The 23,706-nt window shown below is 39.7% G+C and overlaps 1 protein-coding gene and 1 non-coding gene across 11 annotated transcripts in view; one reads left to right on the top strand and one right to left on the bottom strand.

Annotated features, from left to right (window-relative positions):
• rbfox3a (RNA binding fox-1 homolog 3a) overlaps positions 1 to 23,706 on the bottom strand; it is a 511,621-nt gene that overhangs the window by 6,471 nt on the left and 481,444 nt on the right. For 7 of the 10 annotated variants that reach the window (XM_074663816.1, XM_074663822.1, XM_074663819.1 and 4 more), the window contains 5 exons: positions 19,471 to 19,603; positions 18,080 to 18,122; positions 17,919 to 17,983; positions 12,017 to 12,095; positions 8,373 to 9,731 (listed from right to left, as the gene is read on the bottom strand). In XM_074663816.1, the coding sequence (XP_074519917.1) occupies positions 9,687 to 9,731; positions 12,017 to 12,095; positions 17,919 to 17,983; positions 18,080 to 18,122; positions 19,471 to 19,603 (365 nt within the window). In that variant the 3' untranslated portion in view covers positions 8,373 to 9,686. Of the gene's footprint in view, positions 1 to 8,372; positions 9,732 to 12,016; positions 12,096 to 17,918; positions 17,984 to 18,079; positions 18,123 to 19,470; positions 19,604 to 23,706 lie in introns of those variants that run through there. The other 3 variants (XM_074663823.1, XM_074663817.1, XM_074663821.1) reach the window with 2 other exon arrangements.
• trnaw-cca (transfer RNA tryptophan (anticodon CCA)) lies at positions 14,817 to 14,889 on the top strand. The gene has a single exon. It is a non-coding gene; the product is annotated as a tRNA-Trp (tRNA).

Below are 23,706 nucleotides of genomic sequence, written 5' to 3'. Positions count from 1 at the left end.
GTGCTGTTACTCCAGATAACTTTTACTCTATACCTCAGTATTAGAGCTACTCCTACAATCTTTGTTGTGGGGTTTGGGTCTGAGTCTTGAACCAGTGACCGTCCCAGCTCCTTTCAACTGAGCTTTCGGCACAACTGATATCAATGTGACCATTTAAGGCATTGTTATTGATTTTGCTGTAATCCAATTTCAGAAGGTGGCATACTGTTCTGGTTCATTTTCCCATAGCTTCATTTGATTTTCTCAGCAGGAGATGATAACTGTCAAAACATACAAAGGTGTTTCCACTTCAAATCTGCTGCTGAGCCGAATGAAGCTACAGGAAAATTAACATCTACAGGGTAACGAATCATGAATTCAGAATTGAAAACAGGAGATGTAAACAAACAAAATATTATTTTAAAAAAAAACTAATGTTTAAAATTAAATATCGGAAAAATGGAAATTATAAGAATTATTATCATTATTATTATTATTATTTTTATTTTATTATTATTAGTATTATTATCATTTTTATTATTATTATCATTATTTATTGATTTATTTATTTAGTCATTAATTTTATTCAAACAAAATATTAATTTTATTCAAAACTGATGTTTACAATTAAATGTCCAAAAATTATATAAAAAGGATAATAATAATAATAATAATAATGATGATAATAATAATAATAATAATAATAATAATAATAATAATAATAATAATAATAATAATAATAATAATAATAATAATCATAATTATAATTATAATAATGACAATTATTATTATTATTATTATTATTATTAATTATTATTTGTTGATTTATTTATTTATTTAGTTATTGATTTATTCATTTATTTGATTTTATTTTTTCATGCATCAGGCTCTAGATACTGTTTTTGTTCAGTGCACAGGTTGCACATGTGTTCATCTGCATGTCTGCCCACATGATGCTTTTACTGTTAGCCTCTTAACTGACTGGAACACTAGGTCTGAGATAAAAATCTTATTGTTATAAAGTATTTCTGAGTTTATCAGACACATGCAGTGATGAAACAAAATGAATGAGTCTCCCCATTAAGAGAGAAGCAGAACACAGTTACACAAAATGCACAGGTCTGTAATTTCATAGATATTGATCCTCATAAATCCTCTGGTAATAGGGACTCAATTTGGACTCAAGCTTAGGTAAGTGGGACTTGACTTCACCACAATTCTGTCATCCCTTTGAAGACATTTGTCAGGTAATAAACAGAAGGAAATCCTGGCCAGAGTATCAGTCATCCAGGTATTTCTGAGCTGCACCAGAAAGCTTCAGCCCACAGGGCAAATCATCGTCAAACAACAGCCAATTTAATTTGAGGCCAACCTTCATTCTTCCTTTCCATCCTCAACTCTACAAAGATCCCAGCAGGCTCTCCCTGACTCTACACCTGTCAGAGCATGAGCTGAATTGTGGGTGACATTTCAAACCGCCTCAGTCAGTCAGTCTAACTCTGGAAAGCGAGAAGGTGGAGGAGAAAGAGCTTTAGAGGAGAGAGATGAAGCAGGATCATCAGTCAGGTCTCAAAACTCAGGAGGCGTTCATACAAGTGATAGGAGAACATAAGAAAGAACACACAAGCATCAACCTGACAGGTGTTAAAATTATAATGTATAATTATATGTTAGTATATACAAATCTGAGGAGTTACAGTTAGATATGATATATATTTTTCCCAAGTAGAGACAGTAAAAGAAATAAATCAGTGGTGCATTCACTGATTCTGAGCTAACAGAAGAATTAATCTTTGCATTGCAGAAATATGCCGCTAAAGTCAAGCAGATAAAAACATGTCAGAGTATCAGAGGAAAGGAAAAAGTGAATTACAGAATAAAACTGAACACAGAGAGTTTGAAATAGGAAAACAGCTTCTTAAATCAGTAAATACAATACCAGAGTATAGAAAGAAAAACACACAGCACATGTTTGAACTACACAGCTTCTGTTTGGTTATTTTTTCATATAAAACATTTATCTCTAAAAATCCCTCAACATGTAAACCCACACAAAACAAAACGAGAGCACAGATTTTAAAAGCTGTCGAAAGGGGAACAGAGAGAGGAAAAAAAAGAGTCTGTAGTGTACGGGCATGAAAAGCACTCTGGAGATTGCTTGTGCGCTTCTCCTCATATCTGCACCTCAACTCTGGAACAGTGCTGTGATGAGTCCTACTATGGCTTTATAAAAAATATGTGGCCTTTAAATTGGCTCCCTTGTGGCTGCTTTGATAGTAGAGGCCGGCTCTGTTCATAAGTCTTTTGACTCTGGCTCTGTCACCCACAATCCCACAGAGGGAAGTCTGTGTGGCTTTCTGCTGGAGCCACAGTCATTTACAACAGAGACGGACCCCGAGACCAACACTGAGTCCACGTGTGTGAGTCTATATATGGAAGGAAGAGGGCTTAATAGCTCTGAAATTAATAAACTTCCAAAAGCTTTTCATTTGCATTCAACAAATTTTGGAGACAAGTGTTTGGGGCTAGAAATCCTTTTGTTTTGTAAATATTGTACCAAATAAAACTCATCTAAAGCTGCTGTGATGAGCTTTGTGTAGATTTTGGTGCTCACCTGTAGATTAAATCACATCTACAAAATCTTCAATGTTTTTTTTTAATGCGTCCATATATTGGACGGTTGAGTTCCACCTGATCTGTGTCTGGTCCATCTCCGCTTTCGTCATGCCATCAGATCTGATCTGTTTCATTACTTGTTTACATCCTGTAGCTCTGTATTGTTGCATTCCAGCTGTGTCTCAGATCCAGTCAGGCCAGAGCAATGATGCAACAGTCTGCACAGAGCAGACGGAGCAGAACTGTCAGGAAGTCAGGCACCAAAGTAACAACATAACATCCGGTTGTATTTGCAAATAAATGTTGTGCTAAGATGTTTTTCACTTTGCTTAGACAGAGAACTGTCAAAATGAGCGGAACCAGGTCTGAGGTCAACTGGTTAGAGGTTTTTAGAGGAGATTAAAGACACCATGAGTGACAAGGAGGTTTGACAGGAAGTCTCATGTCCAGTGTTCAGCTCCTGACAAAGTAGCTGTCAGGTGTTGACAGACGAGGGAGAACAGAGTTAAACTGCAGCGGAGTGGAGACAGATTGGACGCAAATCTGGTGGAAGTTCGGCCAAAGTCTCAGCTTTGTTGGAGCCCAATATGTAATAACAACCCAAAATGCAACATGGACCTGATATGCAATAAAAAGAATTGGGGTTTTTATTAAAACCAATGCTGAGCCCAAAACATAATAACCTTTTGTCCAAAATGTTACAACTTGTTACATTTCAGGTTTATTTCACTGAATTACATTTTGGGATCAGCACTTTTGTTACATTATCAACAAGTTGGACATTGTTACAAATCCAGCTCTAACAAGCCTGCTTTTATTTATTTTATTTTTATTATCTAGTGGTCACAGCAGGAAACTGCTATCCTCTTGCTTTTTCTAACAGTGAAATAAATCACTGAGAACTCAGGTAAAAAAGTTTATTTTTTATACTTGTTGGACTCCAGCCTCCTCAAGACAGTTATAAAGAGGAGTGCAACAGATCACGAACCTTGTGGTCCGAGTTGGGTTCCTTTTCAGACCAATTATGTAGGAAATCAAGTTCTTGATAGTAGTTTTTGAAAACTTGAATTGTAGGAGATTGTTTGCCTTAACTGAGCCACACAAGACTCTGTTTGTTCATGTTTGTTTGTCCAGCCGCTTCGTCCTCCGGCTCGGCCTCTGTGTTTTAGTGATGTCATAAAAACAAGAAGCAGACTAACAGTCGTTTAAACTTCTGCTCTCAATTCCCCAAACTGAAACGAGCTCAAACAAACAGAGGAGCAGCAGATAAAAAGTAAAGCGTCCTGCCCGACAGCGGGGAGACATAGAGGTTATTTAGGAGACGTTGCTGTAGACAGAAGGGGACCTATGGCTTAACAAAACACACCTCACACAGTAATGTGACCACAGACACACACAGAGGCTTCAACTAAAAACAGAAACAGTTTTCAGTCTTTTCGTCATATAAAATGTTTCTAATGTCTAACCCCAAACCACATAGAAAAAAGAAGAATATCTGTTTTTTAATCTTCTTATATATATATTTTCTTCTTCTGTTGTATAAGAACCTACTGTTAATATCACTCTAAGTAAAAGACTAATAAATACTACACTATTACACTTGTTTCTATAATACACAAATACATGTAAAGAACTTTCACAACCTTAGGACAAACAGATTTAAAAACTGTAAAGTGCATGGAAGAGCGATGGATAAAATCAAACAGAATTAACTTTTTTTTTTTTTTTAATATTTACATTAAAAGTTATGAAAGCAGTTGATATCCCATCACCACTGACATACATTCTTCTCTGTAGAGTAAATGCTTAAGCATGTGTCCTGTGTTAGAGTGCATGTATTTACAAGTTTTTATTGTAAAATCATAAAGACACATAAATCAGATTTTTTTAACAGCCTTGTTGTGGTTCAAGGTTACCTTTGTGTCATGTTTATCTTTTAAACTGGTAGATGCTGGTTTTAGCTTAGCCTGTGTCTCATTGGCTCAAGAAATAATCTTTAAACCGATCAGAAAGCCACACTAGAACAACCTGTGAGGGGGGAGGGGTGAAAATAATTGTTTGGCCCTTATCATTTCCCGTATTCCCAAGATAAAACACGGTGCAAAACAAATTGGATTATAGTCTATGATCAGGAACCTCTCTAGCACCTAGCTTCTAGTTTTCTAGTTCATTGTTTTGATGCACTTAAGTCAGGTGATATAGTGTGTTGGAAAAAGTAGCAGCAGCCCCTGGAGTTGAGGATTAAAGAAAAAAAATACTGCAGTTCCTTAAATGTCCACTTGAGGCTGTCTGCAAAAGCCATGGAACTCCCATTAACACCCATGCTAAAATGTGGATCTTTACAGAGATAATAAACATGTTTTCAATTTTTTCTTTCTTTAAAAAAAACAAACAAAAAAAACTTTGATCTGTGGATCCTATTTATTGATTTGTACCAATGTAGGGGGACTATTGCTTCAAAACCAGATTTGTCCTGTGCATGCAGCAATCATCTGCACTTCAGCTGCAGAGGGCCCCAGATTGCTGCAGCTGAGAAGAAGCAGAGCAGGAGTGAAACCCATCAGTCTGCTCCTGTGGTGGAAGTCTGCTGTAAAAAATGTGTGATTAAACAACTTAGGAAAATTTTAGGTGCAGGCTGTCCTGAAATTTCCTGGATTTTTAGAAATGCATGTGTTGAAAATTTGCCTTTGATACTCCTTTTGGTTCTCTGCAAAAATATTAACGCTAAAGGCAATAAAAGAATGTAGCTGCATGTTCAAAAAAAGGTTCAGTCATCTCCTTAATAGTAAGAAGGAGTGTTTTATATCTAATCCTCTATTTGTCAGGACACTAGCCTGACTAAACACTGCAGAGGGAAGCTGGGTAAGTAAAGCTGCACTGAGAGCAGAGGGCTTGTCTTCAGAGCCTGCAGACATGTTAGATTAAGGCCACATTTTGTCTGAGTAAAGAAAAATAAAGACGATGTGTGTTTAGACAGAGAGGGAGGGCTTTGTGCGATCCATATTTACTGTAACAAAGGCCTTATCCGTGTGTGAAGCAGCCAGAGAAAAGACAGTCTGCAGACAGACACAACAGTGACAGCAATAGACCAACTAGTGGGAACGTGCGTGCGTGCATGTGTGTGTTTGTGTGTGTGAGTCTAGTCAGCCTGGTATATCTTCAAATGAGATCAGTGCTTATTGACTGAGCTCTCTTATCTCTAATCTGTGGGGTAAATTGCCTCGGTTGCTGCTTCTCTTCCTACTCCCCTTTCTTCCTGCGCTACTGACTCCCCTCTTTACGATCCCATCAGACACAGCAGGCACAGATGCTATTTACTGGTGGGAGAGTTTGTGTGTAGAGGTGTGTGTGTGTGTGTGTGTGTGTGTAAGGGAGTGGGATTGGTGGATGACTGAATGCTTGGGTGTATTAGGTAGTGTTCCCTTTGCTGGTTTTGGCATAAATCTCCTGAACGATACAGCATGAGGTTCACATTAGAAACGCACTTCATAACTGGAGCTGCAACAGATCTCGAGTGTAGGCTGGATTAATTCAGAATTTTAAAACAAACCTTTATATATCTGTTCTTTTAAGAGTCTGGTACTGAACCTGATAGGTGTTGACTTTATTTTAACAATCTCATCACACAGGATGAAAGGTTTTTGGGAGCCCCTTTGTTTACATATTCCAAAGTTTTAGCTGATACAATTTAAGCCTAAAGAAACTTTATTTACTGCTAGAAAAAAAAGCATCCCTTTTGGTGGTAAATGATCATAGTTTTGTTTTGCCAAACACCCAAATTTGCTGATCTTGTTTTACATCATTTGATTTCCGAACCCAACACATAATTTGTGGAGTGAATCTAATCGAGCTTATTCTTCTCGCTGAAACTCTTGAGCAAACATCGATAAACTTTCATTAGATTACAATTTTCCTCTGAGTCACTTTTTCCAAGTCTGCAGGCTTCTGTCAAACTTCCCGGCCCTTCATCTTATTTTTCAATTCCCGTCATGTGTCAATCTTATTATTAAACAAAAATCATTACCAGGCTCTAAAAGTTGGCACCCAGCCTTTGAATCAGCCCTCTGGTGCTGAGCCAAGGTGGAAAAAGCCTTCCCTAAATAATGGTTATCTGGGGTTTTGATGGAGGGTGGAGGTTATTAGGTTGAGCAGTCTTTCTGTTCTCTGAATGACCCTCCAGGACTTATCAAGCTGCCTCTGCACTCCAGCCTGACAACCTCTTAAAACACACTCCACCTGGGGGTAGGAGTCACCTTGAGAGTCAATCTCCCACAGGAGAATGAGAGGAAAACAGACTGAGAAACTATTTCAGGCTGCAGCTGATACAAAAGAGTTTTAACTACAATGACTGAACATCCATCCTCTCAGCGGCTTCACTGCCTCCTTCTGTACATCTTTCTTCTTTATTGGTGCTGAATTAGAGCTCTGGGTGACAACTCATGCCACTGAAAACTAATCAAACTAAAGCGGGAAAGAGATCTTGTGTTTGCATTGAGCACCCTATATTTCCCTTTTTTACTTGACATCCAATAAGATGGTCTTCGGTTGTTTTGTCGCTGAAGGGCAACATCACAAACTGTTGTTTCTCTTCAACATGTTTCCCCAGAAAGAAGACTGATGCCTGCAGACAGAGACAGATCTACACCCAACTTAGACACAAGTTTAACGCCTTGATCTACACCTGTTTCTATTTCAGATGAAGTTAAAAGTCATCCCCTAACACTTATGAAGTAGATCTGTCCCACAGCTTTATCAGTTTGACAGTATAACTTTCTGAAATGTTTTGTAGCAGACCCACCAAACCCTCGGATGGACTGAAACACTTCCTGCTGGCACTTACATTTGCTTGGCACAAGAGAGGTTTGCTTAGCAAAGCTATGGATGTAAAGGAACCACGGGACAGGGTAACTGCACACACTGGGGCTCCTAAAATAATGCTTCACAAGCAAACAGAAAAGATCAGTGCAAGCACAAGCAAGAACTGTTTGAGTACGAGGGTGGAAAGCAATATGAAATCAACCTTTAAAATCAAAAGAATGCATATAATCATTTAAAAAATTATCATACTGTTAAATTATATGTTTTTCTTACATGATTTAAGCCTGACTTGGCCATTTTAGGAACACAGGAAGATGAGAAAAGCTACAGCTAATGAATTTGCTGTCACTATTGTGGTCTTTCTGGCTGCAGCTGTCCTGCAAAACTGGAAAAGCCTCACACGAATCTAACACAGCTGAGGGTTTGTGATGTAGATGCTGCAAGAACTTAGTCCTGATGCATCTGTAAGTGAGTTTATAATGGCTGCTTAAGGTGTTACACTGCAAAAAACTGAAATCTTATCAAGTGTTTTTGTCTTTTTTTAAGTAAAAATTGTCTTATTATACTCGATATGAGCCACTTTCAACTTATCAATCCAGAAAAATGTCTTAATACAAGTAACTTTTCTCTTGTTCCATTAGCAGATTTTTTTTACTGATTACGAGCAACTCAGACCTCATTTTTGTCCTTAAAAAACTTTAAACAAGACATTTTTCTGGATTGGTCATGTGAATTTGGCTCATATTGAGTCTAAAAAGGAATTTTCGACTGAAAATAAGACAAAAACACTTGATAAGATTTCAGTTTTTGCAGTGTACAGATGAGTCAACAAACCACGACTCCAAGTCAAGTCTGAGTAAGAAAAGAAGACTCTTAGATTTCAAAGTATAGCTCGTGATTTGTTGTTCCTCTGTCCCAAAACAACATTTTATTTGCAAATGCATACAGGGGAATAAGTTAAAATAATGTCAATGCTGGATTCAGAGTCCTACTCCAAGCTGAGTCTAGAGTTTGCATATTCAGGACTTAAGTTGAACTTGAGAGTAAACAGGTCCATTAAAGTTTGTGTCCTGATAGGTTTTTGACCCAGTGATATAAATAAAAAAATAGACAATAGAGTCCATTTTAAATGTGCATGAGGTTGCCCTACAGTGGACAGCTCTTTGATAATAAAAGGACAGCTTAAAATAAAACCTCACACAGTTTGCTTGATATTTAGTGAGTTATTAGTAGTTTGAGTTTGATTATATCAGAAAAAAAGTTGAATCTCTTGATTCAGGAAACAATCACAGAGCTGTTATCAAAGCCTACGAGCTGACTGCTACATCCTGGATGTGATCATTGCAGTTTAAGCATGAACATGGTGCTAAGCACATTCTGCCATCTGTCTGCTAAAAAGTCACGTTTGTGGTATTCCTCTGTATGCATGTATAGCACACTGAGGATTATTGCGTGGTATGTGCAGAGTATGGGGGGCCATGAAACAGTGTGAAGTGTTGTGTGGAAATAATGTAGTTTTCTCCTTTAAAGCCATTCAGCAGTAATGGGATACCTCCTGCCTCTGGCTCTGTGCCAACGATCAATGGACTCTAACACACTGCTGCCCAATCTGCAATGGATGCCATAGCTCTTCTCCACACCCTGCAAGACATCACTTCCTCCTGCATCCACATCCAGAGATACATCACTCTCTGGCTCTCACCTTCTGGGTTCCATAATGCATCACTTCCTGGTCTCCATTTTGTTTCAGTTTCACCTCGATTGGGGATCAACAGCTCTGAGTCCCGTTAAGTCGGTCTGAAACTCAGCTCCAGTTATCGGCTCTAGTCCTCGAATGACTCTTTGAAGGGTTGTTTTATTTACTTAAAAAGCCAAATCTAAAATGTGGTTCTTCCGCTGGAAAGGCTGGATGTTAATGCCTCTTATGCAAAGAAGAAATGACTAATGGAAGTAAAAAAAAAAAGGACGCCATAAAGGAGCTGAGCAACAAACCCAAACATTACAGAAGATTGATTAACAAAAAATAACAACATCTTTTTTCCAAAATGAGCACAATCATCAGTAACAACCTTTACACTCAGTAAGGAGGGAAGACTTCAGAACCAGTCTTGCATTTCAAGGTCACAATTGCCATCAGGAAGCGTTTTGTTTTAGTTTTCCATGAAGAGGGTGAGGTTTAGGGATTTTATCTGTTGCTGTTTTTTGAGTCTTTTTTTTGTTTCGAAGAAGCAAAAGGGGAGTTGGGAGTTGAGGGGGGGGTGTCTCCCTCTTTTCTAGTAGGGAGTGAAGCGACTGCACCCTCCTCTGTAAAGGCTAGCCTGCAACATCAAAGATGAAAAAAAAAACTCCAATCAGTATTCAGAGAATGAAGTTAAAGTTTTAAAAGTTTCTCTTTCCTCCAAAGAAACGTTCCTCCCTTTTTCCACTTGTCTGGTGAGATTTACAGAGAATGTGTGCACAAGTCCGTTAAAGCTCCTCTGAGGAGTTAACAGCTGGTTATAAAAGGGTTAAATAATTCTGATGCCTCATCATGAGCTGGAAGATATCTTTTGTTTTCTTTTTTAAAAATGCGCTTTCACATCTACTGTGAAATCATTTTTTGGTCCACAGGGGGCACCAGAGGCAACACAACCTAAAAGTTCCTTACAGGAGCTTTAAGAAACGTGGATACGTGTAAACTTGTGTGTGCAAATGAGCAACTCACATCTCAAATACAGCAGCTTGATCACATGACTACACCTCTCTAGCATCAGCAGTTGGAAAGCTAACCAAAACATATACTTTGACTTTCTTAGCAGGTTCCCAAACCTGTTGCAAAACAATTCCCATTTTATGAGTTTAATATACACAAAAATGACTAATGTGCTACAAAAATGGCTACGTGAGTTTTTGGATTTAGTATAACTTGGCTAGAAAAGCTCAAGTTAAATTTGCATCCATAGCTAATCTAAGTCATGACATCTGCAAAGCTAGTTCATGCATCAAACTCCAGCTGCATGATTTTCAATCTTGCATTCTTCTTACAGTTCCCACTATATGATCGTCTTTTCAAGCTGCAAGATTGTCGGCCATAGCTCTCAAGATTACAGCCCTAACACCTCCCTTGCATTCTACCTGCAAATGCTAACTTGGGGGGTTAAGCCTAGCATCTCAGCACCCCTAAATTTCTGCACGTTAAGATTTAACTGTGAGGGGTGATGAGCCAAGAGTGTTACACTGCTGTTGTTCACATTTCAAACCATTAATTAACCATTACTGACTCCTTTTCTATGTTAACCAACATGTCTGATGGTGTATGTGGCTGAACTTACAGGATAAGAAATGTGCATTTATCATAAATTATCCAACAAGAAGGCACAGAATGGAGATTTGCTCGTCAGGAGATATCTTAGGTGCATTTACACACTTGGCAAACCTCCACCTTAAAACCTCATTATAACAGAGATCTGACAGCTACTGTCTGCTTTGTTTCAAGCGCTCAGTGTGAAGCATGAGAGAGTCTGCTCTGAATAGGTTAAGTGTTGCTTTTTAAATATTGAGAGTAAGGTAAATTTCTGCAGCAGTTGTTTTTTGATGTGAGAGGATGTGGAAAAAGGGAGGAGTAATCTGAAGAACAGAGAGGAAAGTGTAGAGTAATCAGGAGGAAAACACAGGCCACTGTTTTAATTAAGTAAATGAAGAGGAAAAAATGGTCGCAATTAATGAAGGCTTTTAGCTAGCAGCTGCACTAGGGAGGAAGGAGGGGGGTGTTTGGGGGACACATGGTGGTCGGGCTTTTGATTTCCATCACCACAAACACGTCAGCACTCGGCATCAGCGCTCAGCTGTCTGGAGTCCAAGATACTGCACCACGCAGCAGCTCGGCTGCAGCCGGTTTGCCACCAATAACTTTAATTCTCCCTCTCCTCCTCCTCCTTCTTTTGTGGTCTATCTTTCGCTCCTTCTCCTTTAATCTCCCATGGCACGTCGAAGCATGTACTAGATGGTCGTTAATCTTTGGAGGAAGTCCCTACCCACACCCACGAAAGAAAACAAATTGCACTTTCTCTTTCCCCCTGTCTTCTGGGGTGCTCCGTTTCTTTCTTTAGAAAGATTTTTTTTTCATCTTTGATGTTAGCTGCAAAGCTAGCTAAAAACAAACATTAACCATTCGACTATCTCCCCTTGAAAAATTTGAAGAGACTGTTTCCTGTGGGGAGGAATTCTCAGTCTCGATTGGATTTCGAGCAAGACGCTTCAGGCCAATGAAATTGAATGGGGAGTTTGAGAATAAGGCAATGTCCCTTTTTCATTTACTGAAGTGGCAAAGATTCACATTAAACATTAAAATGGGTCTCTCTGAGGGAAACACAACTCACTGGAACAACAAGTTGAGGAGTAGAAATGGGCTTTTGTTGAAGATTCACTGTTAATAAAGCAGGTCTGTAATATATGTGATTTAGCATGTTCAAAATAAGGTCTGTAGGTCCTCTGTGGTGTTTACGTCTTATCAAAGTTAACACTGTTAGGATGCTGACACAGACCCAGTCCACAAAGAAACCTGCATCAGTATTCAGCTCAGCATTCAGACAGGCAGAGGTTAACAGGAAGGAGAAACACTCACCATAGTGCCCACGCTGTATGTGGCTGCAGGACCAATCGTATGGTGATATGGGTCTGCTGTTGCATAGACTCTGCCATAACTGTGGAGGGAGAAGAAGGGAGAATCTGTTTACTAAGGCTAAAAATTATACTTTTGTCAAACTAGAGAGTAAATTAGGATTATATCTGATGTGCCATGACAGCAGCAAAGCCCCTGTTAAGGACTTTCGGTTTGTGTTGATTCTGGTGAATCTGGGGATGGGTACCGAATTAGGTACTTTCATAGGTGCCAGCTTTTTGTGGCACTACATCTGTAGTACCAAGTACCAATTCACATAAAATCAAACCATACCATGTTTAGGTACCTAGATGCATCCTTGTGAATGTGAGGGAGTGGAAGTGTGGGTGATTTTCTATGCTGAACATGAACTGAGCATTGCAAGTTTATATATTGAGAACTAAACATGTTAAATTGAAAAACTTATTCAACTCAATGACTTGTACCATCCAGCTCTTATTCAACTTAAACTGATTTTATTATTAAACAAATCAACATTCATTACTACATCACACACAAAAGTACTGAAAATTGGTACTATTGAGTACCAATACCAATCGCCAGGTACCAAGCATTGGTACCATATTGTTTCAAATGTGAAAGGTACCCATCCCTAGGTGACCCCAGTGGTTATAGCAGAGCTTCTAGATGAAATAACTCTATCTTCCTGTCTTTGAATCGTCATATTGAGAAAAGAACGCCATATTGGTCTAGCGAACTTAAGTTGATCATGCACAGGCATCAGTATACTTATGCCTATTTTTTCAGAACTTTATAAATCCCTAAGTTTCCATGTTTGGGTCAGTTTACTATTGCAAACAGTTAGATGACACCGTAATCTTAAATACATCTCCAGAAGATGATAGCCTATTGTTTGCACCAGTAAAAAACTCACTATTAAGAACCTCATACAAAACACTGCAACCCTCCTGGGTTGTCATCTATCCTCTTTAGATGGGACCAAAGCAATTGAAAATAGCAACAACCAGGCAGCAACTTCTGACTGCAAGAGATGATGCAGAAGTGCAAAAAAATGCAGTTCCTCAAGTGTCCACCCGAGTCTGGCTCCAAAAGCTCCAGAAACCACATACACACCCACTTAAAAGGGGCAGCAGAAATAAACATGCTAAGAGCTGGGTTCAAAGTATGATTTTAGTCCAAATATATCACTTCTTTAGGGGCACATATTTTCCAGTGAGTTTTGCACATTTGGACGCAGAGCTAATTTGACCAACAGGTGGACACACTGTAGAGTAAGTGAGAAAAACAAAGCCCGCCTCAAACTACATCAACCAAATGTCCATATTATAGTCTACAGTAGCAACCCAGCCTCTGAGATCTTAACTGTGTTCATTAATTAAATGAGAAGCATCTAATTGGAGAGTATTACCTATATTTTTAGTACCTTCTGTGGGACTGTTAAGAGGTTCAGTTCTGGATGAGGCTGTAGATTTACCATCAGAACGACATTCTGACTTCCTCTAAAACATAAAAGTCTCTGAACCAGTACAAATCAACGAGGGATTTCATCAGTTGGGAAATACTGTTAATTGTCTCCTCTCCAGCTACAAGCAGCAGACATAAACCTTGTGCCTGCTGGCTTTGATTGAATAGATTTGATAATGGATAGGGAGGGTCAACCAACCACAATGAGTATGCATGAGACACATGAGGCATTGGGTCGTCGATTTTAACTGGGGTCTGCAGGAGAGATCTATAATCATTTCCCCCTCTCACTCAAGCTAAGGACAGGCCTATCGGATGAAAATGCAATCGATGTCTGGCTATAAATGTACGTTGTAAAGGTGAGAGTGTGTGATTGCAATGATTTGTTTTACCTGTTTCAATTTATGAGAAAAAAGGGACGAGTGTTTTATCTTCCAGATGATGGGGAATGGTTGCGATAAAGGATAAGAAAAGAAATGGGCAGAGTGGTAAGAGTAGTAGATGGCTGACGGGAGGAAGAAATACAATTATGACGAAAGAGAAAAATGAGGGAAATGATCCTCTGGGAGGGAAAGCAGAGAAAGAAAGCATAGTAAAAAGGGAATTTGGGTTTTCAAATAGAAAACGTCAAAAGGAACCCACTTCTTTCCTCTCCTCCCCCTCTACAGTATGTCCCTCCTCTCTGCCATCTCCTCCTGTATCTCTCTCTGTCTGTCTCCTGAGGCTTATTTCCAGTCTTTTCACCAGCATTGGCTCGGAACTAATCCCCACCCTGAACGCCCCTCCCTTTTCTCATTCCGCCTCTCCATTCCTCTCTCCCCGATGCCACCAGACCACTTTATTTATACTCCTCTCTTCCTGTCTTGTTTGTTTATTCTCCTCTAAAAAGCAAAGGGAAGCCAGCATAGGTCTGGAGGGCAAAGATAAGCAGCTGTGCGGGTACACTGCGATGTGTTAGGGTACGTGTTAAAGAGGGGGACCTTGGGAGAGGATGGCAGTGAAGCTCACATGGAGGGAGGGAGGAGGTGAGAGGGATGGGTGAGCTTCAAGGGCTGAATAGTTCAAGTTGTGTTTTTTGGGGGGATGGATTGATCCGTACTTGTATCCAGAGGGCAGCTGTTTTCTGCTGACGTCACACTCTCTGTGGGAATTTCATATGTAAGGAGTCTTTTACTATTCAGGATTAAAGAGGGGGTATCATGCTCTCCTATAATCTAAATTTAGATACAAAGTGACAATGCTGTTCGAATTATACCTAGGCAGATAAATAAACTTTTACATATTCATATATTGTAGACTGAATCTGCCTGTAACCTAAGACCATGTGGCCTAATGGTTAAGGCGTCTGACTCCAGGTCAGAAGATTAAGGGTTCGAGTCCCTTCGTGGTCAGCTGTGAACGGCAGTACCTCAGTCCAAAACTTTGTAACTGAATGGATCAAGATGCACAAGTACCTGAGCACTATTAAAGTTCCCATAAGCAAGGCACCCATTTCCCACACTAAGTGAAACTGTAAACTCATCAAAATACAAATAGCATGAGATCTTCATGAGACAAACTGGTTCATGATACACTTGTACGGTAGGTCTCAAACACCAAGGTCTGCTCATGGCTCCACACATGGCCAATCAGAGGGGGGAGGGGTTTGTGAAGCAGCAAGCCTTAAAGAGACAGCAGCCAAAACACAGGTTTTATAAACACCACTGAGAAAAAAATAGGGATTTTGTTGAGCTGTAAATCATGTAAGACACTATGGTGGCACAAAAGGGACAGAATAAGGACTTAAAAAAAAAAAAAAAGGCAAATACCCCCTCATTAACTGTTATTGGGTTTTGACCAGTCAGCATCAAGTATTTCCTACAGCTGGTAAAAAAATGAATGTGAATCAATTTGTTTAACATTTCCAGACTGTTTGGTTGGAGTTTTTTTGAGGATTTTGTAAATATTAAATATGTTAATTGTAGTTTTGTCTCAATATGCTTAAATATTGTTTTGATATGTGATTTAGTTTCAATCTGTGGAAAAGATTAAAAAACTTAAAAAATATTTTAAGCTTGGTTAAAATGTGTTAAAAAAAAATTACTGGGAGAAGTGAGGAAAGGGATGCTCCACCTGTGGCCTGTCAACAATGTTTTCTAGGCCTGCAACAAAGGTTATATGTTTAAATTAATTGATATGTTAAATATACTGAGCCATTAATGTAAACCTTTCTATGTCCTGTTCAAAAATAAGTTTAACTAATTTTAAAAAGGAGAGGTCTGAATTTCGTGAAGAGACGTTTTTGCGGTGACTTTTGGCTTCCTTTTGCTTCCTTTAAACTGGTCTCATGTGTAGGCAGGTTGTCTGGTGTGTGTGTGTCTCTGTGTGTATGTGTGTGAACTCAGACAGAGCAGAGGCAGAGTCTCTCAGTCCCCAGCCCACTCACTCAGTGTAAGACCTCTCTTATCCCACAATAAATAAAACTCCTCCACCTCCCCTCTCAGCCTCTGCCCCATCTCCTCTCGACTGCACCTCACTGCCCAGGCTTCCCTTTAAATCAGGGGAGCTTAAAAAATAGAATGAGAGAGACACAGTGTAGAAGATGACAGGGAGGGAGAGCGGAGAGGGATATACTGCGCGTCAGCCACGGAGGGAGAGACGAATAACGGCGAGAGTGAGAAACGGGGAGAGGAGAAAAAGAAGGGGAATGAAATAAGTCTTGTAGAGAGGAACGTGCCCCCTCACCTGCTCCTCTCTTCTCCTCTCCTCTGTTCATAATTCACCCGTGCACGCCGCTCCCCCCTCGCCTCTGATAAATCTTACATTATCGGAGGCCTACAGGCTCCTGCTGTAGCTGTTTCTTATCGGCTTGAGATGCTCAATCTCCCTAAGATTAGCTCCCCGAGCACCTCCGTACACACACATCTCCACAGCAGCAGGGGCAGGTGTGTGAGGCACGCAGCAGCCTCACACACACGTTTTCTATAAACACATATCACTTTTGACTTGAAGGTCTCGGTAGCAAACTGCAGACTCCCAGAGGCCCGAGGACAGCAGCACAGGAAGGAGGGCAGGTGAGGTAAGGAACAAGGCCCCAGAGGTTCAGGGATCAGAGGTGAGGGGATGACAGGGAGCTCAGAGGGGAATGACAACTAAAAGATGGAGTGGATTAAACCGCTCTCTTCCACCTCTGCTGTCTTCTGCTCTGTGTACACACACTGTCCCACAGCGCCGTGCAGGATGTTTCAGTGCCTTCAGACCTTGCTCTTCAAATGTTTTCTAACCAGGGCCAGTATCTGGCTGAAATAATTATAACTTTTACCATTCAGCTCTGCAGCTCTGTGAAACCAATTAAAGAAGATTTGTTTTCAAGTTAACATGAATGACTGGATTCTCATGTTGAAATCAAGGATTTTAGAGGAGTTTTTTTCTAGGTTCAAGGATTGAGGCTGATGTTATTTTTCTTTCTGTTCCCAGAGTTAATTTTGAATTTGGGGAAGAGTTTGACATAGGCTGCTCCTGCAGCTCGGAGTCTACTTCAGCAGGATTTGGGTCTTAGGTTCTGCATCAGGTTGAAGATGCTTTAACTGATTACTTTTTTTTGTATGCATCATGACATGCGGACCTGGGGTTAAAACCAAGGGGCATCATGGGGTTAGAAAAAATGAAACCTATCCAAAAGTGCTAAAAATTGCTGTTTGTGGAGAATTCGCTTGAGGCTGGCTGCAGAAAGACTGGAAGTCACGTACACACCCAGCAATAAAAACAGACTTTTATGGCATTAAAAAACATATTTACAGCCTGGTCCAAAAACAGCTTGGGTCTAAAATGCTGATTTCACTATCGGCGCACACTGTATGTCGAGTGAATTTTTTGCTAACTCGGCCGTTTAGAAGTTGTTGGGACCGTCTTATCGTCCAATCAGAGACACAGTTTAGGTCGCTGTAGCTGTTAGAAAGGAAAGTCACAGTCGGCGTCATAGCAAATGTGGCTGCATCTGCGAATTGGCTTCATTTCACCGTTTCAGGAACAGACGGGTGACGTCGCGGGGGCTACGTCCATGTTTTATACAGTCTATAGGTGAAACTGTGTCGCTTTTTTGTACCTCAGTGAAAATTTCCTGGTTGAATAAATTTTCCTCAACAATGCTCTTAGTGATGTTTCCTCTGTCTCTATTTGATCATCATTTATCAGTTTAATATCACCAGTGAATAGAGTCAGGCTACAGTTGGTTTTGGTGCATGATAAATTAAGCTTTCTGAGCAGAAATAATAGCCAGCATTGGAATAAAACTTCACCAAAATTCGTCAAAAGGCTGTTTAGAATCCACTTTTTTATCTCTCCTAATGACCTCTTCACAGCAACTTTCTCATGTAAATATTAAATTAGATGAGACTAAGACGTACTTGTATGTGATTTTTGAGAAATGAAGCCACTGTACCTGTCGCTGTATGCGGCTGCAGTGGTCCCAGTTGGCTGGGCATATCTGTAAGCTGCATATCCTCCCTGCAGAGAGACAGAAGAGTGGAGCTCAGATTAGAAACACAGGATTCTTCCAATAACAGAGGAAACAAACAAAAAAAAAGAATATTTATGACTTACATATATTTCTGCTCCATAAAAGCCATCCTGGTAGACCACACTGCTGATACAGAAAGCATAGAAATTAGTCTGGAGGGCAACCATGATCAAGTATGGAAACACCTCTTGTCTTCTTTTCAGCGTCACAGCCAGACGCATCATGCTTTTATTCTGAAATTTGGTCCGGGACATTTTTTAAGGGAGAAGTTCATGCAGAGCTTTTTATTTTGTCTCAGACTCTCTTTAAAATAAAAACATTGACACAAAGTTTGCAGACTGTTGGTTTCCTAGGTTAATAATTTAGCAGTATCAAGTTATGAGCAATATTTATTTTTGTGTAGTCTGTGTTTTCTGCCTCTAGCTCTGTCCATGCATATTCACCTGGATTGGGGTCTCTATGCAAATTGGAGACCTGTTTTTAAACTAAAGATTGTGCTCTGAAAAGATTAACCCCTGAAACCTTCAATAACACGAGAGCTTCTCTAGATTTGGCAAAAAGTTGTGCAGGAGAAGTAGTCATAAGTCTTGCTTGTCTCTCTTTACACAGTTAGTTTTGAGCCTGGATGCAGAAAAGACGGCGCTTTCTAACAGCCTGTGAACAAAGAATGATTCATATGTGTGTTTTATGTAAAAGCAAGTGAAATTCAGAGTTGAGACCATGCTTCTATGACTTTTTTTGTGTGGATAGATCATTTATAAAGCCAGGAAAGTTGAATAAAAGATAGTTTAGGGCTTTATTTTGGGTTAAACTCATAAAGACGAGGCAGACAGCAGCAGCTCACGCAGCCGTTCTTCATAATTAAAGTAAATTCATTTGTTTTTCCTCCTCACAATAAGCACTCTTTAAGTATTCCAGTGTGGTCAGGCTTTGGTGCATAATTCTCCCCTTCTCTCTTCTCTCAGTCTATCTGCATTTCTCTGTTTTTCATTCTCTCTTTTAACCCTCACACATTTATTCTCCCCCTCTCTCCTCACCCCCCCCCCTTCCTCCCTTCACGTTCGCTGGGTCTCTGCTCTTTCTGAAGCGGGTGCACTGGAGTGTGCAGGGCAGGTCATAGCAGTCCATTCACAGCTGAATAAAGAATGACACATTAGAAAAAAGAGAGACAAATTCGGCCACTCTGGAATCAAAGAGCAATTTTCTGCTCTATTAGAAGGCGGCCTTTTTGTTTTCCACTCGCCATTCTCCAGTTACTGCGTGGGTGTGTGTGTGTGTGTGTGTGTGTGTGTGTGTGTGTGTGTGTGTGTGTGTGTGTGTGTGGGAGCCTCTGACTTTCTGTGTTTGAGCGCTGATATGAATTAGATTTGTGCAGTAGCATGTTTTCAGTCCCGCACACCTGTCATAGAGTGTTTGTTTGATTTCGTGTGTTTGTTTCAGTTGGATATGTGTGTGTGTAAGTGTGTTTACTCACGCTCCGTAGGCAGGGATAGGTGGGGGAGGAGGTGCGGCGCGGAACGTGTTGTAGACGGCGCGACCCCTCCCTCTCAAATGAGCCCCTCTGTAGGCCACGGCTGCTCCTGTACTGGGGTACGGAAACCCAGTCACTGAGAGACACACACACACATTCATACACATTCACACAGACAGAAAGAAAGAGAAAGAGAGGAAAGTTTAAAGTTTTTCACTTTGGAACAGTCTCTGCTTCTTATTGTCAGACGATCCTGTGGAATGAAAAGAACATTCATTTAACTTTTGAATGAATGATTCAGGCACAAATCAAAGAGCTCCAGATTTAAATTCTTAGACTAAAGCTGAACAGAAACGAAAATATATCACATTGTCCTGAACGTAGACACACATTTTGCTTTCACAGTATCAGGCAAAATGTTTGAACGAATGCCTTTTAAAACCTTTCTTTGGGTACTAAATCACAAATTCAGCAGGGGGGAGGATTGCAGGTCATAGAACAGGAACAGGAAGTATCACAAATTTAGTGTCAGACTTGCCAAAGTTCAGACAAGACTGCAAAAAACTGAAATCTTATCAGGTGTTTTGGTCTAATCTTAGGTAAAAAAGTGTCTTATTATATTTGATGAGCCACATTTACCAGGTCAGTTCAGAAAAATGTCTTATTTTAAGTTATTTAAAGACAAAAATGAGGTCTGAATTGCTTGTATCAAGTAAAAAAAAAGTTTGAACAAGAAAATTTTGCAAGAAAATTCGCTTGAAACAAGAATAATGCCTTAAACAAGTAAGTTTTTTCTTGTTTCACTGGCAGATTTTTTTTACTTGTTCCAAGTTTAGACCTCATTTTTGTCTTTAAATAACCTGAAATAAGACATTTTTTGGACTGGTCGGGTAAATGTGGCTCATTTGAAGTCTAAAAGGACATTTTCTACTGAAAATAAGATAAAAACAATTAGATTTCAGTTTTTTGCAGTGAACCTTTGTTGTTCAAATGAAGTGCGCAAAAACTGCAGTTCCATGAATGTCCACTAGAGGCTGGCGGCAGAAACACTCTGCCTATAAGTGAATAGTTGGTGAGGGGTACTCTGGACAAAAAGTGAATAATAATGTGCACACAAAAGACTATTTTTTGCTAAATGATGGCTCTGTTGCGGGAATTTTTGAAACAAAAATTCAAGGTCATGAATGTGGGTGAAGACCTTTCGGTTTCCACCAACAGGGAGCCAGTGCAGTTGAAACTTGCATAAAAAGTTGTTGAAATTTTATTTTGCTTGTTTTTGTTTTACTTAATAACATGCATAAAAGGAGGCAGAGGGCCTCTGAGTATAAAGACGTTAACTTTTTTACTGTAATAAAAAAGCCTGATATTAATATTCTGTAGCAATTATGCAAAACCTGAGTGCTTCTGTTCACAGTGAAGGTGTATAATCCATCACTGTGATGGATTATTAAATTATGAGTCTTCAGAGATGTTTTCTGTGCTGTTTGAAAGTAAATTAACTCAACAAGCCAGGACTGCTTTTAGGAAATTTGTTTTAATAAATGATGCGTTTACCATTATAAGGCCTTTCATCATACTTAAATATTAACAAACAGGGTTTCTAATTAACACCTGCAGATCAGGAAACAGCAGTTTAACCTTTGGAGAGACCGCGATGAGTACACTGAAGTTTTAATGTTTCTATTACAGGAGCGTCACTATGGGAAGTCCTTTTATTGTTTTCACTGTTATGTTTAACATCCATCAGTATATTGTCCTCTGATGAGATTTCTTCCTTTGTCAATTCCTCTCTGTAGATATTCATTGTCATAAATATTTACTATCACATTTCAAAAGAGGAGGAGTTGATATTTGAATTTAATTCTAAAAAGTTAAAACCCGTTTTATTTTGAAAGATTTAAAGTTAGACTGCAAAAACGTTGACTAGATCCTGAAACTACCTTCTAGATTTCTGTTATGCAATCATAACCACAGACTATTTGATTCTTTGGTATAAAATGAAACAAAAAGATATATTCAAGGATTTCTTAATATAAAATCTGTCATTGGGGTAAGAAAAAATGCTTGTCAACTTTCTTGAAACAAGAATGTCTTCATACAAGAAACTAAACTTCCTTTTTTTACCCTATTGGAATTTTTTTAAAAGCTATATAGGTGTCAATTCCATCCTTGAATATCTTGCAGTGAGATGTTTTTTTGGACTTTTCAGGGGAATGTTTCTCATATTAAGTCTAACAAGACAATTTTACTAAAAGTAAGTCTTAAACACTTGCTTAGGATTTTGTTTTGCCCGTGTAAAGTGTGAGTCAACATTTACAGAGTTGCACAGCGTGCACCGATCCAAGCTGTCTGTGTCCCTGTTTGTCCCTCTTCTCTTCCTGTTGTCTGCAACTCTGCGGGTGATAATGATCGCTCAGCAAGGTGCACCTGATGCTAAAACAGTGCTTAAAAGTCCACTCCTGACATTCAGTCAGCCAGACAGACAGAGGCAGTTTGAGTAGGGACTCCTGTCAGCCTCTCAGACCAAGTTTGTGTTGTTGTTTTGTCCTTATTTGGTCATACATTTTATATTACAACTCTGATTTTACTTAACGAATGTATGACTACAGTAGAAGACCTCCCCACTGTCTGCTGTAAACGAAAGAGAAGGCCACCATTAAACTCCAAACAGTCTCACCTCCAGAGCGTCTTAAGAGCCCTGACAGGCCCTCAGCATGTCGTGTTTTACTGTCTGCAAAACACAACACGCTGCACTATGAGTGCTCAGGGACAGAAACACTCCATCTCTCTCCTTCTCGCTCTCTCTGTAGTGTGATGGAGATCCTCCCTCTCTGTTATGTCTGCTTGGCCTACTCTAACTAGTCAGAAAACAGCATTAATATGCTACACAGCCAGCACATTGTCCAGTGGTGATATATTCTGAGCCAAAGATCAATTTCCCTCGAGTTGCCCTGCTACACTTCCTTTCTTAATATCAAACATCCATATATTTATTCCTGTGTGTGTCTGTGCGTGTATGTATGTGTGTGTATGCATATGAGGGAGCATGAGGACATGTGTATGTGCCTGTTGTTGTTGCAGTGACGTATATGAATGCAATCTGATGATGAGCTATGGCTCGTGCATGCTACAGCGCTGCTGTAATAACCCATGAATCATGGCAGGACCTCAGCCTGACAGGCAGCAGGCTCATAAAACAAACAAACAGCAACATCCGCTGATACACACGTGCATGAGCTGCTGTACGGAGGCTGCAAACACACATATGTGCACGATTTATCTGCCAGTATGGGCTGTGTGGGAAGGAGCTCCAGTGTTGGCTTGAGTCAGGAGGTAATTTTGAATATTTTTGAGGCTAAATTGCTTTAGCAGGCGGCTGTAAAACACGCTGTGAAGGGTGCGACTTGATCTGTATGCATGTCTAATCGAAGGATGTCCAACAAACGGGATCAGGTTGTTTGACTTATTATTTTACATCCTAAGCAAAACGATCCACTATGTGTGAAAAAGTTTTCTTGAATCTATAACTGATGCATCATGGTCTGAGCCTCTTTATCTAATCAATATCCTGTATTCTCTAATAGATCAATGCTCTAGTACTTCACCCAGATTGGTTCAGCAGGAGGTGGTTTCAGTCACTGACAGTGATCTCTGACGGCCTTGAACCAATGATGGCGTGCAAATATGACAAAGCCCAAAGTTGATCTAACGTCGCCCTTCCAACTTGCAAATTTTTCAGCATATGTTAAAACGTCCCGAGCCGCTTGTCTTGTTACTTTCCTGCCGGCATTTTGCATTTTAATCTTATTTGTTGTGTTCTGGAGAGCTGCTCTGCCAAGCTCTGCATATACTAACTCACAATAGATGCAAACACACACACTCAGACGTAGCTTCACACACACACACACACACACACACACACACATGCATTTGTCCTGCTTTGCATATACTCAGTCTAGGACACAGTCAATCAATCAGTATTACATTTCCCTCATTGTCCTTCATGCCCATGCAGCCTATTTTACTCACCCAAACATACACACACTGACACACACACTGACACACACTGGTTACTCTATCTCTGATGCAAACGTACTAAACATAGGCTGTGGTTATTATGCAAACTGATCAAAAAACATTAACCCTCTCCTTACAATGCACGCTGACAAAGTCAATGCAAAGACAGAAATAGAGCAGACTCAAATGATAAAATATAAAATGCAATTTCAAGACTAGTAG

Source organism: Halichoeres trimaculatus, unplaced genomic scaffold (genome assembly GCF_033239565.1).
Source record: "Halichoeres trimaculatus isolate MK-OKI-2021-1 unplaced genomic scaffold, fHalTri1.1 fHalTri1_scaffold_23, whole genome shotgun sequence".
Taxonomy (NCBI): Eukaryota; Metazoa; Chordata; class Actinopteri; order Labriformes; family Labridae; genus Halichoeres; species Halichoeres trimaculatus.
The sequence above is the reverse complement of the archived record's forward strand: the minus strand, read 5'-3'. Positions and strand labels throughout refer to the sequence as shown.